Below are 15,649 nucleotides of genomic sequence, written 5' to 3' on the forward strand. Positions count from 1 at the left end.
GTCAATTCTGCATACCTGTTGTAGTTATGAAGTTGGTAAAAAGAGGGAACAATACCTTTTGGGGTTCTTCAATTTCGACTTCATAAGTTGCTAAAATAAACATGAAAAAAAAATGATGTCAGAGGCCGTTTATTCACCCATTTCTTACAGCACCCAGGATTCAAGCAATTACGCAGGATGGCAGAGTTCAGTTTTCTCAGCCTCCGGAAAATGGAACGGTGTGAGGCCTTGTCTGTGTGGGGAGTTGTCGGGTCACTGACCATGGCTTTTTATCTCTGTGGGGATTTCCAGGATGGAATGTATGGTCAGTGAAAACATGTGAAACAATTTTCAGTTTCCTGTTTCAGTAAATAGATATACATACTCCATGCTGAAGAGACAGCGCTGAAATTTAGTGGTTTGCAGTCAGAAGGGGAACATGAAAGGGAAAGGAGAGGAAAAAAGCCCCCCTCCAAAAAAGAAAAAAAAGGAAAAAAAAAAAAAGCCTAGATCCCACTTCAACAAAATGAACTCCACAGCACACTCACAAGTGTTTTTGTTCCTTAACTGTTTTGTTTCCCTAGCACAGCTTGAAAAGAGGAGACTGGCCACCAACTGAGGTTTGAGTTCCTTTTGGATTTTTTTCTGATTGTTCTGTGGATTTTATTGAATGATGTGACACTGACCTTCATTAATAACAAACACAAGTAGTGGCAAGAATGCGGGTTCAGAGCCCAGTCCTGCCGCTTCCTACCTGAGGGATTGCAGACAAATTACTTCATTTCCTAGAGTCTCCGTTTGCTCACTTGAGAAATGCAGTCAATTAGTACCTGCCTTACACAGTTAATGGGGAGATTAAAGGAGATGATGTAAAAAAATGGGACATGCCTAGCAGAGCACCAGATATTGTATAGAAAGTGATGGGTTTTTGATAAAATTACTTATTTGACTTTTCTTTGCTGAAATGTCATCTCTAAAAGTTTCCCCCTACTGTTAATGAATATGCATGCATAATAAGTAGGACTCCCCCCTGTTTTTCTTCTCTTTCTTGCTGCTAGGTTCCTGAAGCTGTAGTTTAGAAAAGTGACCAAGAAACATGTTTTATTTTATTTTTTTTAAGTAGGCTCCATGCCCACTGTGGGGCCCAAAGCAGAGCCCAATCTCATGACCCTGAGATCAACACCTGAGCTGAGACCAAGAGTCAGATGCTTAACTAAGTGAACCAGCCAGGTTGCGTTTCAAGGTCATTGTTATTCTACACACAAAATCCATTGATAAAACGAAGGAAATCCTAGGTTTTCTATAGGCACTGCCTGCACGTGATTGCTTGACACAAAGACCTAAAATTCTCTGTGGATGATTCATAGCATGCACTTCAATGGAAGCCATTGTACACTTCTCTTTTTACTGATTTTTTAATCAAAATGTATTATTTTGCCAGTTTACTTTAAAGCCTCTGTTTAGCTATTAATACACAATGAATATTTGCTTTTGTTGCAGTTTGCTCCATATCTATTCCAAATATGGGTCTCCTTTCCAATTTTAAAAATGATAATCTCCTTCCTCAATTGAGGTATCATTCTTTGTTTTACAAAGAAATAACACATCATGATCTTTTTGCTTCTCATTGTCACCTGGGGAGAGGGGAGATATTATTCTTAGAAATGGGGAAACCAAGGCTCAGAGGAAGCTTACTTGTCAAGGCTAGTACACAAAAATACACACTGAATTAATAATGCATTCGTAACTTGATTATGATTTTTTAACAAACCAGACGTTCTCCAAAGTTTTGCCATCACAACTTGCTCCAATGGAAGGAATATAAAAGACAAAGGATTCTACCCCATGGGGTCAGGAAAGGACAGGGAATCCTATCTGGAGGATATGACCCACAGTACTGGAGCCGATTCTCTCCACTGACAGCTTTGTTCCAGCTGGGGGAAAAGGATACTCATCACAAGATGGTCCTCAGTACCCTCCAACTGCTGGCCCCATTACATGACCGCAGCTTGCAGGCTTTTTCTCCAAGTACTAACTCGCTGTGTGACCTTGGAAAACTAGGATGCGAGAGCACTGTTACTAATAATATAAAAACAGTAATAAAAAGCAACAAACAGGGACGCCTGGGTGGCTCAGTTGGTTAAGCAGCTGCCCTCGGCTCAGATCATGATCCCAGCGTCCTGGGATCGAGTCCCGTGTCGGGCTCCTTGCTCAGCAGGGAGCCTGCTTCTCCCTCTGCCTCTGCCTGCCATTCTGTCTGCCTGTGCTCGCTCTCTCCCCCTCTCTCTCTGATAAATAAATAAAATCTTTAAAAAAAAAAGCAACAAACATTTTTTATACTTACAAATACTAGGAACTGTGCTACGTGTTTAAATGTATGACCTCACTTAATTCACTCAGTGATCACTACTGACACTGGCATTTCACCCATGAGGAGGCAGATGCCCAAAGAGTGAAGTAACTTGCCCAAGGTCACTCCATTAGCAAATGGCTCTCAAACTTCCTCCCAGCTACGGAATAATTCATTTGAGTGGAATATTGCCCGCGGGCACACATAAAACTTCTCTGCTTGATGTCACGCTCAAAGTCTCCAGTACCCCTCAGGACAGCCCTAGGGCCTAGGAAGCACGGTCTGAATGGGTGGTCTAGATGACCTCTGAGGACAATTCTGCAGAACTTCCAGAACAGCCTAAATCCTGCTTACCCACATTCTATATAAAAGGGCAAAGCCTCAGAAAGGCACCCAGGATGAACTATGCACCCCAAAGGGATGGTCTTTGTTTTCCTGGCATTGTTTAAGGGACAATCTCATACAACGGTGACAGTGAAAGCTAACCACCTCATCTTTCCCCTTATTTTCCGCTTTCTCTCTCCCCGTCTCCTCCAGAAACGTAAAACTTAGATTCTTCACCCTTGGTGGGCAGAGAATGAAAGAAGGATCCCCTCTGAGTTAATCTTTATAGAAGATGTGAGACTTATATTAAGATTGATTGATGGATTGGATGATTTTTATTTATGGCTATCCAACTGCTCCAACATCATGAAAGGCAATGTTTCCTCCATTAAATTTCCTTTTACAATTTTGTAAGGGAGAATATTTTTTTCTATATGCAGTTTTTCAATCCATAAATATGGTATATCTCCCCTATTTATGTAGGTTTCCTTTGAATTATTTCATCAGCAACTTGTAGTTATCAAATTTAAGTCTTGTAACATTTTGTTAAACACAAGTCAATTTCTCTTTCTTTAACTTTTGTGAATGTTGTAGTATTTTCTGATTTTAGTGTGTTCATTGCTAGCATATAGAAATGGGATTTTAAAATTCTATTTTGTATCCTGTGACCTTGTTGAACTCATTTGTTAGTTCTAAGTTTGTTTGTTTGTTTGTTTGTTTGTTTTTGGGTAAATTCCCTGGGATTTTCTATCTAGACAATCCTGTCATCTGCAAATAAGGGCAGTTTAATTCTTTGATTTGTATTCATTTGATTTCCTTTTCTTGACTTACTGCATTGGCTAGAAGTTCTAGCACTGTGTTGCATAGGAGTGGTAAGAGTGTACATCCCTGGGGCACCTGGGTGGCTTGATCATTAAGTGTCTGCTTTCTGCTCAGGTCACAATCCCAGGGTCCTGGGTTTGAGACCCCTGTCAGGCTCCCTGCTCAGCGGGAAGCCTGCTTCACCCTCTCCCACTCCTCCTGCTTGTATTCCCTTTATCACTGTTTCTCTCTGTCAGATAAATAAATCAAATCTTTAAAAAAAAAAAAAAAAGTGACCATCCTGCCTAGTTCCCAGTCTCTAGGGGAAAGTATTCAATATTTCTCCATTAAGTATACTAGCTATAGGTTTTTGTTTGTTTGTTTGCAAATGCTCTTTTTTTTTCAAGTTGAGAAAGTGGCCCTCTATTCCTATTTTTCTGAGTTTTTTTTTTTTAATCATAAATGGGTATTAAATTTGTCAAATGCTTTTCCTGCATAGATTGTTATGATTGTGTGATTTTTCTTCTTTAGCCTGTCAATAAAGAGTTCATTGACTGATTTTTTTGAGTGATCTTTGAATATTGAACTAGCTTTCCATCCCTAGAATAAACAGCATTCTGTTGTATAATTCCATATTACGTCTTGCTGAATTCTATTTACTAATATTTTGCAAAGAACTTTTATGACTCTGCTTCTGAAGGGTGTTAATCTGTAGTGTTCTTGTGCACTGTCTCTGTCTGGTTTGCTGTCAGGGTAATACCAGCTTCTTGAATCAGTAAGGGTTTCCTCCTGTTCCATTTTTCTTGGAAAGATTGTACAGAATTAGTGTTAATTCATTTTTAAATATTTGGCAGAATTCTCCAGTGAAATCTCCCAGGACTTTGAGATGGTCTTTTTCGGAGTTCTATTTTCTCTTAATTAATTTATTTATAAATTTTAATTGCAGTATAGTTAACATACAGTGTTTTAAGTTTTTTGTTTGTTGTTTGTTTGTTTTACTTTTAAAACTACAGATTCAATGTCCTTAACAGTTACAGCACTATCAAAATGATTTATATTGAGTGATCTGAGGTAATCTGAGTTTTTGAGGAATTCTTCCATCCTGAAGTTGTCAAATTTAGACGTGTAGATTTAGTCATAATATCCTCTTATAGTCCTTTGGAAGTCTGCAAAGTTTGTAATGATATCTTTGTTTCATTCTTGATATTGTTCGTTTGTGTCTTCTTTCTGTTTCTTTGTTAGTCTTGCTAGAGGTTTGTCAATTTTATTGATCTTTTCAAAGAACAAGCTTTTGCTTTCATTGATTTTCTCTACGCTTTTATGTTTTAAATTTTATTTATTTCTGTTCCTAATCTTTATTCTTTCCTCCCTTCAACTTGCTTTAGATTTATTTTTCTATTCTTTTACTATGTTCTTGAGGTAGGATCTTAGGTTTAAAGATTTTCCTCTTTAATGTAAGCATTTAGTGCTATTAATTTCTCTTCTGCATTCCTTAGGCTCTGTCCCAAGGATTTTTATATGTTTTCATTTTTTGTTCAGTTTAATATGTATTTTGATTTCCTTTTAGAAACGTGGGCTTTTGTTTCTGTTTTCTGTTATCCTTTGGTTACTGATTTCTAGCCTGATTACATTGTGGTAAAAAATACACTATGATTTCAATTTTTCAAAATGCACTGTTGTAAGGCTTAGAATAAGGTCTATCTTGTATATGTTTATGAATGCTTGAGAGTATATATATTCTGCTCCTCGTGCACCTTCTATAGATATCAATTAGATCCTGTTGCTGATGGTGTTGCTGAATTCTTCTCTATCCTTGCTGATTTTCTGAGTAGGTGTTCTGTCAATGTGGACAGAGGGGTGTTAAAGTCTCAAACTATGAGTCCATTTGTCTATTTTTTCTTTCAGTTTGTGCTTCACATATATTATAGCTCTGGAGCTTGGTGCACACACACTTAAGATTGTTTTGTCTTCTTGATGGATTGACCCTATTATCATTACATAATATCGCTCTGCATCTCTTGTAATTTTCTTTGCTCTGAAATTTACTTTTTCAGTTATTAATATAGTCACACTAATATTCTTTAGATTAAATTTACATCTTCCAATCTCTCTCTTTCAATTGGCATATTTAGGCAATTTATATATAATATAATTAATGCAATTACTGATATATTAGAGCTTAAATCTGGCCTTTATTTTTTATTTTCTCTTTAGGTTTTTTTTTTTTTTTTTTTTTTTTTGCCTCTGTGTTATATATTTCCTGCTTTCTTGTAGGTTACTTGAACATTTTTTAGAATTATTTTTTATTTACCTATAGTTTTTTGTTTTATGTTTTTTAAATATCTCACTGTATATCTGTTTTAGTGGTTCCTCCAGGGATTACACTATAAATACATGTAAATCACAGTCTACTGGTATGGACATTTTATCAGTTCATGTGAAGTATAGAAACCTTATTTCCTTCTATGTCCCTTAACACTTTCATTATAATGGTCTTATGTATTTCTCTTATACACATTTAGAACTGTATCAGATAATGTTAAGAGTTTTTGCTTCAACCATCAAACATAATTTTAAAAAAATCAAAAGAAAGAAAATATGTCATACTCACATTTGTATTCTTTCCATTTTTTCTTTCGCCTGAAGTGAAAGTCCAAAGTACTTCCTTTCATCATTTATTTTCTGTCTAGAAATCTTCCTTTAGCCATTCTTTTAGGATTGGTCTGCTAGAACAAATTATCTTAGTTTTCCTTCATCTTAGAATATCTTGATTTCCCCTTCAATCTTGAAGGATATTTTCACTGGTAATAGGATTCTGGATTGATAGTTCTTTTCTTCTTGTACTTGAAAAATGTTGTGCTAGTTTCTTCTGGCTTTCATGGTTTCTGATGAGAAATTCAGCCATTTAAATTGTTTTTCACCCATAGGTAATGTATCATTTCTTTTACTGCTTTCAAGATTTTTACTTTTTATTTTTATTTTTAGAAGTTTGATTATGTTTTTGTGTGGATTGGGTTATCCTGCTTGGGATTTTCTTGGCTTCTTCAATCTTTTGTTTAATGTCTTTTACCAAATTAGGAAAGTTTTCAATTTCTTCAAGTACTTTCAGTAGCATCCTCTTTCCCCCTTCTTTCCAGTACTACAATTTAAGACTTTCATTATAGTCCCATGGATCCTTGAAGCTCTGTTCATTGTTTTCCCCTGATCTGTTTTGTCCTTATTGTTAGATTGGGCAATTTCTATCATTTCTTTCAAGTTTATGAATTCTTCTATTCTCCCCATTTTGCTGTTGAGTCCATCCAGTGAGCTTTTTATTTTTCTTATTGTGTTCTTCACTTCTAAGTTTTTATTTTTTTCTTTACATCTTCCATTTCTTTGCAGAGGCATCCCATTTCTTCTAAAAATAGAGTGAAACTATTCTTTGTGTGCTTCAATCATGTTCATAATTGTTCACTGAAGTCTTAACAGCTGCTTTAAATTGTCTCTCAGAACACGCTAATATTTCAATTGTCTCAATGTTGTCATCTTTTGATTATCTCTTTTCATTCAAGTTTAGACTTTCTTGATTTGTGATATGATGAGTAATTTTCTGTTGAAATCTGGGCATTTTAAGTATTATCTTATGAGACTGGATATTATTTAAACTTCTGTTTTAGTTGGCTTTTCTGGTGACAGAAATGGGATGACTTTTTTCTGTCAGCAAAGGGTACACATCTAGGTTCTCCACTTCTTGGCCTTCCAATATCCAACTGAGGGCAAGGCTCCTCACTGCTCCTGGTCAAGGGTGGGAACTCCAGTTCCCCACTCAGCTTTTGCTGATAACATCCTGGTGGTAGGAGGGCTTGTTTTTGCTCCCCATTTGTCCTACTTACTGCTGGGTAGTTGTGAAAGTCCTGATTCTCCAATGAGTCTTCTCTAATAACAGACCAACAGAGAGGAGAAGGGTACTTTTGTTGGGTGGGAGACAGGAATACAAGCTCCTCATGCGGTCTTCATTATAGGTGGAGTTTTGTTACTCCTGGAAGGGCTGAAAGTCCAAGCTTCTGACATAGCTTTCTCTGCACCACCTCAGCCAAGGGGCTGGAGTACATAACTGCAGCCTGATAAGGGTGGGTGTCTAAGATCCTCACTGATCACTGGCTGGTGGGGTAGAGCCATAGTTTTTACTGTAATGTTTGGCTAGAACAGAACAGTTATTGTCTAAGGCTTTTTGTTTTTCTAGACTGCCCCTTTTCTGGTTCTTAGGCTAGAGAGAACAGTCTTTTGCTGGAGATGTTTCTGTTTGTACCCACTGGTGTTTCTGGATTGCCAGCTTCTTTGGCTCCAAGTCTGGGATATATGAGACAAGAAGAAATCCCAAGGAACTCACCTATTCTTACTTGGGTTTCTAGGTCTCTAGCTGCTATACCTTCTTATTTCTAACTTTTCAGAATCTCCCAGTTTTCGTGTGTTTGTTTCACATATGATATCCGACAGTTTTAGTTGTACTTAGCAGAAGGAATAAGGAAGAATACACATGTTCCATCCTTCCAGAAGCAGAATTTCACTTGAATTTAAATGTATTGTTTTATCAAACTCTCAGAACAAAGCCATGAAGGTGATATTATACCCACTTTTCAGATGACGACACTGAGGCTCAGATGTTATTCATCTAGTAAGTGGTATAAAGATACTTGGAAGATAAATGAAGAAAGAGTCAAGTGAATAAATACAAGTGGGGGGAAAATAGCTCAACCCCTTCTTGTTTGTTTATTGTTTTTGTTTTTTCTAACTGCATCTTTATCCTTTAAAGAGGAAGAAGGAAATGGGTGGGGACATGTGGCAGGATCCTTTTGATCCCAGACTGTAGTACTTCAGTTTCTTTAGCCCTGGTAGGTCTATTCCTATATCCCACCAAGATGTTCTCTCTGGCAAAGGACATCCTCACCACCCTCACCTGTCTCCCACCTTCCTCCCTTTCCACTACTCCATGCTCTGTTACTCTCAATTGCGTCAGTGGCTTATTTTCTGAGACCTTTCTCTTTCAGCCAAAGACACTTGCCTCTTTATGAAGTACACAAAAAATCCCTCAGTGAAAGACAAGAGAGGCTTGAGTTAGTGGCTCCTTCTTTGGGTACCTTAGGTGATTTTCCCTGGCAGGCCACTTTGAGCATTTATGACCTGGGAAGAACAAATACAGGAGTCTGGTCCAGCTTCCCACTTTTAATCCACAGCTTCATCCTACATGGAAAGGGGCCTTGCATAGGTCCAAATCCCAAGCACACCACCCCCCATGAACTGCTCTCTCTGCAGCCCATTCTGTCCTGGGACTTAGGGAAGAGACCCAAGTCTCTTGGGAGGAGCATTCTGGGGGTCTCCTGTATCCAGAAAGGGAAGATATAGGCTCCAACAAGGGCATCTAAATAGCCCTATGAGGCCTTTGCAGAAAGACATACAGTTGGAATTTAGTCCAAATAGGGCCCATGGCCTTTCTATTCAAAGGCTGGTTTATAAACCAGCAGCATCAGCACCACCAGGGAAGTTGTTAGAAATTGAGACTCTCAGGCCCAACCACACAGCTTCTGAACCAGAATATGTTAAGCAAGATCCCCAGATGATTTGTATTTTAAGTGTTAGAATTTGAGAAATCATATTCTGATGCAGGTGCCTAGATGCTCCAAGATTGGAACAATGTTGCCTTATGGGGGTAAGAAGGGACAGGAGTTGCTTGTCTTATGACTAGTATTTTATAAGCCATATGGGAGAATCGAGACTTTGCCTAGTCTAAGAGAAAGAGAGAGGGAGATTTTCCAGTAGTTCTTCAACCCTTTATTGCCTTGGGAAGGGGAGGGAAATTTCAATGGATCCTAACTCCTACCTCACAAATCTTTTATGTATGTATTCTCAGACAAATGACTTCTCCCACACTCTTCTGCTTTTTATCCATACAATAAAGAAAATAAATCAGATGATCTCTCTCTAACCCTCCCTCCAGGGAAGCAAAGCATCCTTGAATGGGAAGCAGCATAAAACGGTGAAAACAGCATGCATCTTAGTGGCAGTCTGAGCTTATTTCTTATTATGTCTTTACCATATATTCCTCGTCTGACCTTGTACAACTCAACATCTCTGGTCCTCAGTTTCTTGTCTCAAAAAGTGGGCTAATAAAAGCTGTATCAGCAGGGATGCACACACAGAACCTACTACTGAACTGTGACCCATAGCATATGTTCACAAAATACTAATGTTTATTCCAGCACAAATGTTCATGCCTTTTGTAGAGAACCAGCTGATCCTACAGGCAGAACAAAGACACAGAAACTGTAGAAATGTTATGAGTCCCTGCTTCTTCATTTTCTTACCTGACAGGGTTTCTTTTCTTCATAGAAAGGTCTGAGCTTTGTTGGTAATACCAGAGGCGGGAAGATTTAGCTCTGAACCAATGGTCAGATCCATTAAATGAATTCTCTGCTCCTATTCAGACTAAACAGAGGGACCTAATTCTCATAGTCTGTTATCTCCCTCTCCACACACGGAGTTACCAGGGGAGTTCAAGAAAGACACCACAAGAAGAGAGATGAAGTTTCTATAGGAGAAGGAAGAAAAATGGATTATCGTATCTTGATTTTCCCTCCCACATATCTACAGAAGGCAAGGCATCTAAGTAGATTGGTGAAGGAGAAAATAGAAGTGGTAGAGAGAAGGCAGCACTAGGAGTTGTGAGATAGCATTGATGCCCAACTGGATTTATTTATATTTTTAAGAGACCAGGCAGGGGAAAAAAAAAGAAATGAGATGGTAGAGCAGCATGGCTTTGAATTTTTAAACTTATAGTTAGCTAGAGGGAAAATACCATTTTTGCCACATTTTCATTCCACACAGGGTTACAATATTAATTGGCTTAGCAGACTTACAATCAGCAATTTCTTTTGCGGTGCACAGGTTAATGGAGTTGCCAGAGTGTTTCAGATATGAAATTGTTGCCTCATAATTATGTGGCTCTTCAAATTCAGCACTGAGAAGCATGGAGAAAAAGGTTACTTAAAATAAAACATTGCTTTAAACATATTTTAAAACTTTTTGTATTTTTTCTTCATTAGAGAAGTAATATATCTGACAAATATGGTGATTTAAACAGATATGGAAGACATTGCCCCTACTCTAAACATATAGAAATTCTGAAAAATACAACAACACAAAGAATTATATGAAAAATACATAACTCATCTAGAAATCAATAAAATCTCCAGGTGCCAGATATAGGGAGGAAAACAAAACTAAACATGTAAGTAAGAATTACATGCAAAGGAAAAGTGAGACAGATAAAGAAAAATCTTAATGACTGGATGGTTGAGGATTTACTTTGAGTCAGGAGTTAATTCTGAGCCACAGGCCTCATCTGAATGGGAAGCTAGAACCAAGCTATCAGCATAAAGTTCAGAGTCATAAAATGCCATTTGATCTGTAAAACAAACTGTAAAAGATATGTGTACACTTTCCCAGGGAATAACAGGGAAGCTTAGTATACATGTATGATTGCTGGAGCTAAAAGAATCACCCATGAGAAATCGGGAACTTGAAAGCCAAGTATAGGTGAGGCTCTAAATATACACTGTGTATTTCAGAGACACAGAGACAAAATGGTGCTTGTAATCTAACCACTGTAAAGTAAATCTGAAATCATTCTGTAAAGCTGCTTCTACAACCCAAGACATGTACAGTAGGCAAAAGAAACAATTTCCACTTAAAACAAGCTTATAGTAAAAAAAGGAAAGCAAACCACATAGAGATGAGCTACCACACATAGTCAGATGATATAACAGAATGAAAGGATTCAGTAACAGAATGACATGAAAGTGACTTTAAAATAACTATTTTTTAAATGTTCAAAGAATGAAATCCATTAGGTAAAAAACAAAACAAACAAACAAAAAACACTTTCAAGAATGTGAAAAAAGAACATAGATTTAGGGACAAGAGAAAGGAGTACAAAAATCATTAGTTCTTATAATAAAGAAATTTAATGTAGAGGTTGAAAAAGAGATTAGACACAGCAGAAGAGAGAATATGGGAATTACTTAGATCTAAGGAAGACACCCAGAATGTAGCATGGAGAAATGAAGAGATGCAAAATATTAAAAGAGAAGTTAACAGTGGGGAAGACAGACAGGGCTCTCAACAGCTCAGTGACCAAACCTTGGGGGTGTGCTCACAATAGGGAAAGTGGGTCATTTCAACAAGCTGGTTTGAAGGCAATCACAGCTCAGATACAACAGTGAGGCCCACACATCCCATAAGGGGGGCACCCCTGGAATGCCTGGTTCTTGTGACCCAGAAGGATTGTCCTACAGGACATGATTGGACCTGTTGTACACAAGGCCACTACTTTTAAGACCGGGAGATGTAGCTGACTTCCTTAATATACAGAAGCAAATAGAGGAAGCTAGATAAAATGAGACAGAGAAATATGTCTCAGATATAAGAATAAGACAAAAATCACAATAAAAGAGCTAAATGAAACTGAGATAAACAGTATATCGGATAAAGAATTCAAAGTAATGGTCATAAAGACATTCACTGGACTTGAGAAAAGAGTGGATGGTCTCAGTGAGAACTTCAATAAAGAGGTAAAATATATATATAAAAAGAACCAGTCAAAGATGAAGAATTCAATAACTGAACTGCATGAGAAATATATGAGAGGAGGGACATCTGGGTGTTTCAGTTGCTTAAATGTCTGACTCTTGATTTCAGCTCAGGTCATGATCTCAGGATTGTGAGACTGAGCCCCACAGTGGACTTCACACTGGGCACAGAGCCTACTTAGGATTCCCTCTCTCCCGCTCCCTCTGTCCTTCACCTCCTTAAAAAATACATGAGAGGAAATCCACAACAGATTAGAGGACATAGAAGAAAAGATCAGCAATCTGTAAGAGAGGGTGGATAGAAAGCACCCAAGCTGCATGGCAAAAAGAAAAAAAAAATTAAGAATGAGAATAGATTAAGGAAACTCACTGCCATAATCTATTACAAAAACATTCACATTACAGGGGTCCCAGAAGGAGTAGGAAAGAGAAAAGGAGAGGCAAAAACTGATTTGAAGAAATAATAGCTGCAAACTTCCTAAATCTGGGGAAGTATACAGAAATCCAGATCCAGAAGGCAAAGAGAGACTCTAGCAAAATTAACCCAAGGAAGTCTACACCAAGACACATAATAATTAAAGTGGCAAAAAGTGATGATAAAGAGAGAATTTTAAAGGCAACAAGAGAAAATATTTACATACAAGGGAAACCCCATATGGTTATTAGCTGATTTTCCAGCAGGTATTTTAAAGGACAAAAAAAATGAGATGATATATCTAACTACTGAAGAAAAAAAAATCCTGCAACCAAAAATAACATACCCATCAAGGTTCTCATTCAGAATAGGAGAGGCAAAAATTTCTCAAACAAAAGTTAAAGTTTGTCACCACTAAACCAGATTTATAAGAAATATTTAAGGGAATACTTTCAGAGCAAAGAAAAGGCCATGAATAGAACAAAATCGTTAATGGAAAAAAGTTCACAGATAAAAGCAACATAGAGTGAAGGTAGTAGATTAATCACTGATAAAGCCAATATGGAGATTAAAACACAAAAGTAGTAAAATCAATTATATCTACAAATAATAATCAAGAATACACAAAATAGATGTAAAATACGATATCATATACAAAAAACATGGAATGGGAGTAAAAATTTAGTGCTTTTAGAATGTGTTTAAACTTCAGTGACCATCAACTTAATAAAGACTTATATATACATAAGATGTTATATATGAACCCAATGGTAACCACTAATAAAAAAAACCTTTAATGCATAAAAAAAGAAAGGAATTCAAGTAAATTGAATTAGATTAAGTTTAATTTAATAAATAAACTAAATAAATTTTAATAAAGACATCAAACTAAATAAAGACATCAAACTGCAGGAGAAGAGTAAGAGAAGAAATAGGGAACAAAGAATTACACATACACACAGAAACCAATTAACACAATGACAGTAAGTACATACCTATCAATAATTACTTTAAATGTAAATAGACCAAATGCTTTGATCAAAAGACACAGGTTGACTGAATGGATATAGAAATAAACCCATGTATATACTGCCTATAAGAGATTCATTTCAGTTCTAAAGCCACATACAGGCTGAAAGTGAAGGTCTAGAAAACAAATACCATTTAAATGAAAGTGGAGAAAAAAAAAGAAGCCAGGGCCACAATACTTATATGAGACAAAATAAACTTTAAAACAAAGACTAGCAAAAGACAAAGAAAGGCACTACATAATGATAGAGGATCAACCCAACAAGAAGATATAACAATTATAAATATCTATGCAATATAACATTGTATGTTAACTATACTGGAATTAAAATTTAAGACAATAAAAAATAATCTGTGCACCCAACATTGGAGCACTTAAATAAATAAAGCAAATATTAACAGACTTAAATGTAGAAATTGAGAGTAATACAATATTAGGGGACTTCAGCACCCACTTGCATCAATGGATAAATCCTACAGACAGAAAATCAACAAGGAAATAGTAGTTTTGAAGCACATATTAGACCTAATGGACCTAAAAGATATATACGGAATATTCACCCAACAAGAGGAGAATACACACTCTTTTCAAGTGCACATGGACCATTCTCTAGGACAGATCACAGTGGGCTACAAAAGAAGTCTCAATAAATTTAAGAAAACTGAAATCATACCAAGGATCTTTTTGAACCACAACAACATAAAACTACAAATCAATTTTAAGAAAAAATCTGGAAGGAACACAACTATAGGAGGCTATGTAATATGCTACTAAACACTGAATGAGTCAAACAAGAAATAAAGGAAAAAATTTAAAAAATACACGGCGATAAATGGAAATGAAACACAATGGTCCAAAATCTTTAGGTTGCAGCAATAGAGGCCTACCTCTAGAAACAAGAAAAATCTGAAATAAATGACCTAACTTTACACCTGGAAACGGTAGGAAAACAACAAACAAAGCACAAAGCTAATAGAAGGAAGGGAATAATAAAGATTAGAGCAGAAATAAATGAACTTGAGACAAACAAACAAACACAATAAAAAAGACTGATGAAATAAGAAGCCAGTTCTTCAAAATGATAAACAAAATTGATAAGCCTTTAGCCAAGTTTCACAAGAAAACTGGAGGAGTTAAGTAAATAAAATCAGAAATAGAGGAGTAAAATCTGACAGTACAGAAATACAAAGGATGATAAGAGACCATTATGAACAATTTTATGACAAAAAATTGGACAACTAGAAGGAATGGATAAGGTCCTAGAGATATAAATTAGGATGAATTACAAAAGTTGAACAGGCTGATTACTAGTAATCAGTAATCAATATCGAATCAGTAATCAAAAAAGTCCCAACAGGGGCACCTGGGTGGCTCAGTGGGTTAAAGCCTCTGCCTTTGGCTTGGGTCATGATCCCAGGGTCCTGGAATTGAGCCCCACATCGGGCTCTCTGCTCAGCGAGGAGCCTGCTTCCTCCTCTCTCTCTCTTTCTGCCTCTCTGCCTACTTGTAGATCTCTGTCTGTCAAAAAATAAATAAATAAATAAAAACTCCCAACAAACAAAAGTCTAAGATCAGATAGTTTCAGGGTAAATTCTACAAAATATTTAAAGAAGAGTTAATATCTATTTTTCTCAAGCTATAACAAAAACACAGAAGAGAAAGTAAACTTCCAATTTCATTCTATGAAGTCAGCATGACTCTGATACCAAAACCAAACAAAGACACTACAAAAAAAGAAAACTATAGGCCCATATTTCTGATATACCAAAAATACTCAACAAAATACTTACAAACCAAATTGAACAATACACTTTAAAAAAAAAATCAAGATCAAGTAGGATTTATTCCAGGATGCAAGTGTGGTTCAATATTTGGAAATCAATCAGTATGATACATCACCTTAATAAGAGAAAGGATAAAAACCTTATGATCATTTCAACAGAAGCAAAATAAAAGGGCATTTGACAGAATACATCAAAAAAATAAGAAAATGTGTAGATTGCTTTAGGTAGCATAGACATTTTCACAATATTTATTCTTCCAATCCAGGAGCATGGAACATTTTTCCATTTCTTTGTGTCTTCCTCAATTTCTTTCATGAGTACTTTATAGTTTTCTGAGTATAG

The 15,649-nt window shown here is 36.5% G+C and overlaps 1 protein-coding gene across 1 annotated transcript in view; it reads right to left on the reverse strand.

The window, feature by feature from the left end:
- Positions 1-15,649, reverse strand: part of FYB2 (FYN binding protein 2) — a 102,412-nt gene that overhangs the window by 49,689 nt on the left and 37,074 nt on the right. The window contains 2 exon segments of the mRNA XM_059377085.1: positions 16-90; positions 10,348-10,448. Of these exon segments, the coding sequence (XP_059233068.1) occupies positions 16-90; positions 10,348-10,448 (176 nt within the window).

This window comes from Mustela nigripes, chromosome 14, assembly GCF_022355385.1.
Source record: "Mustela nigripes isolate SB6536 chromosome 14, MUSNIG.SB6536, whole genome shotgun sequence".
Lineage (NCBI taxonomy): Eukaryota > Metazoa > Chordata > Mammalia > Carnivora > Mustelidae > Mustela > Mustela nigripes.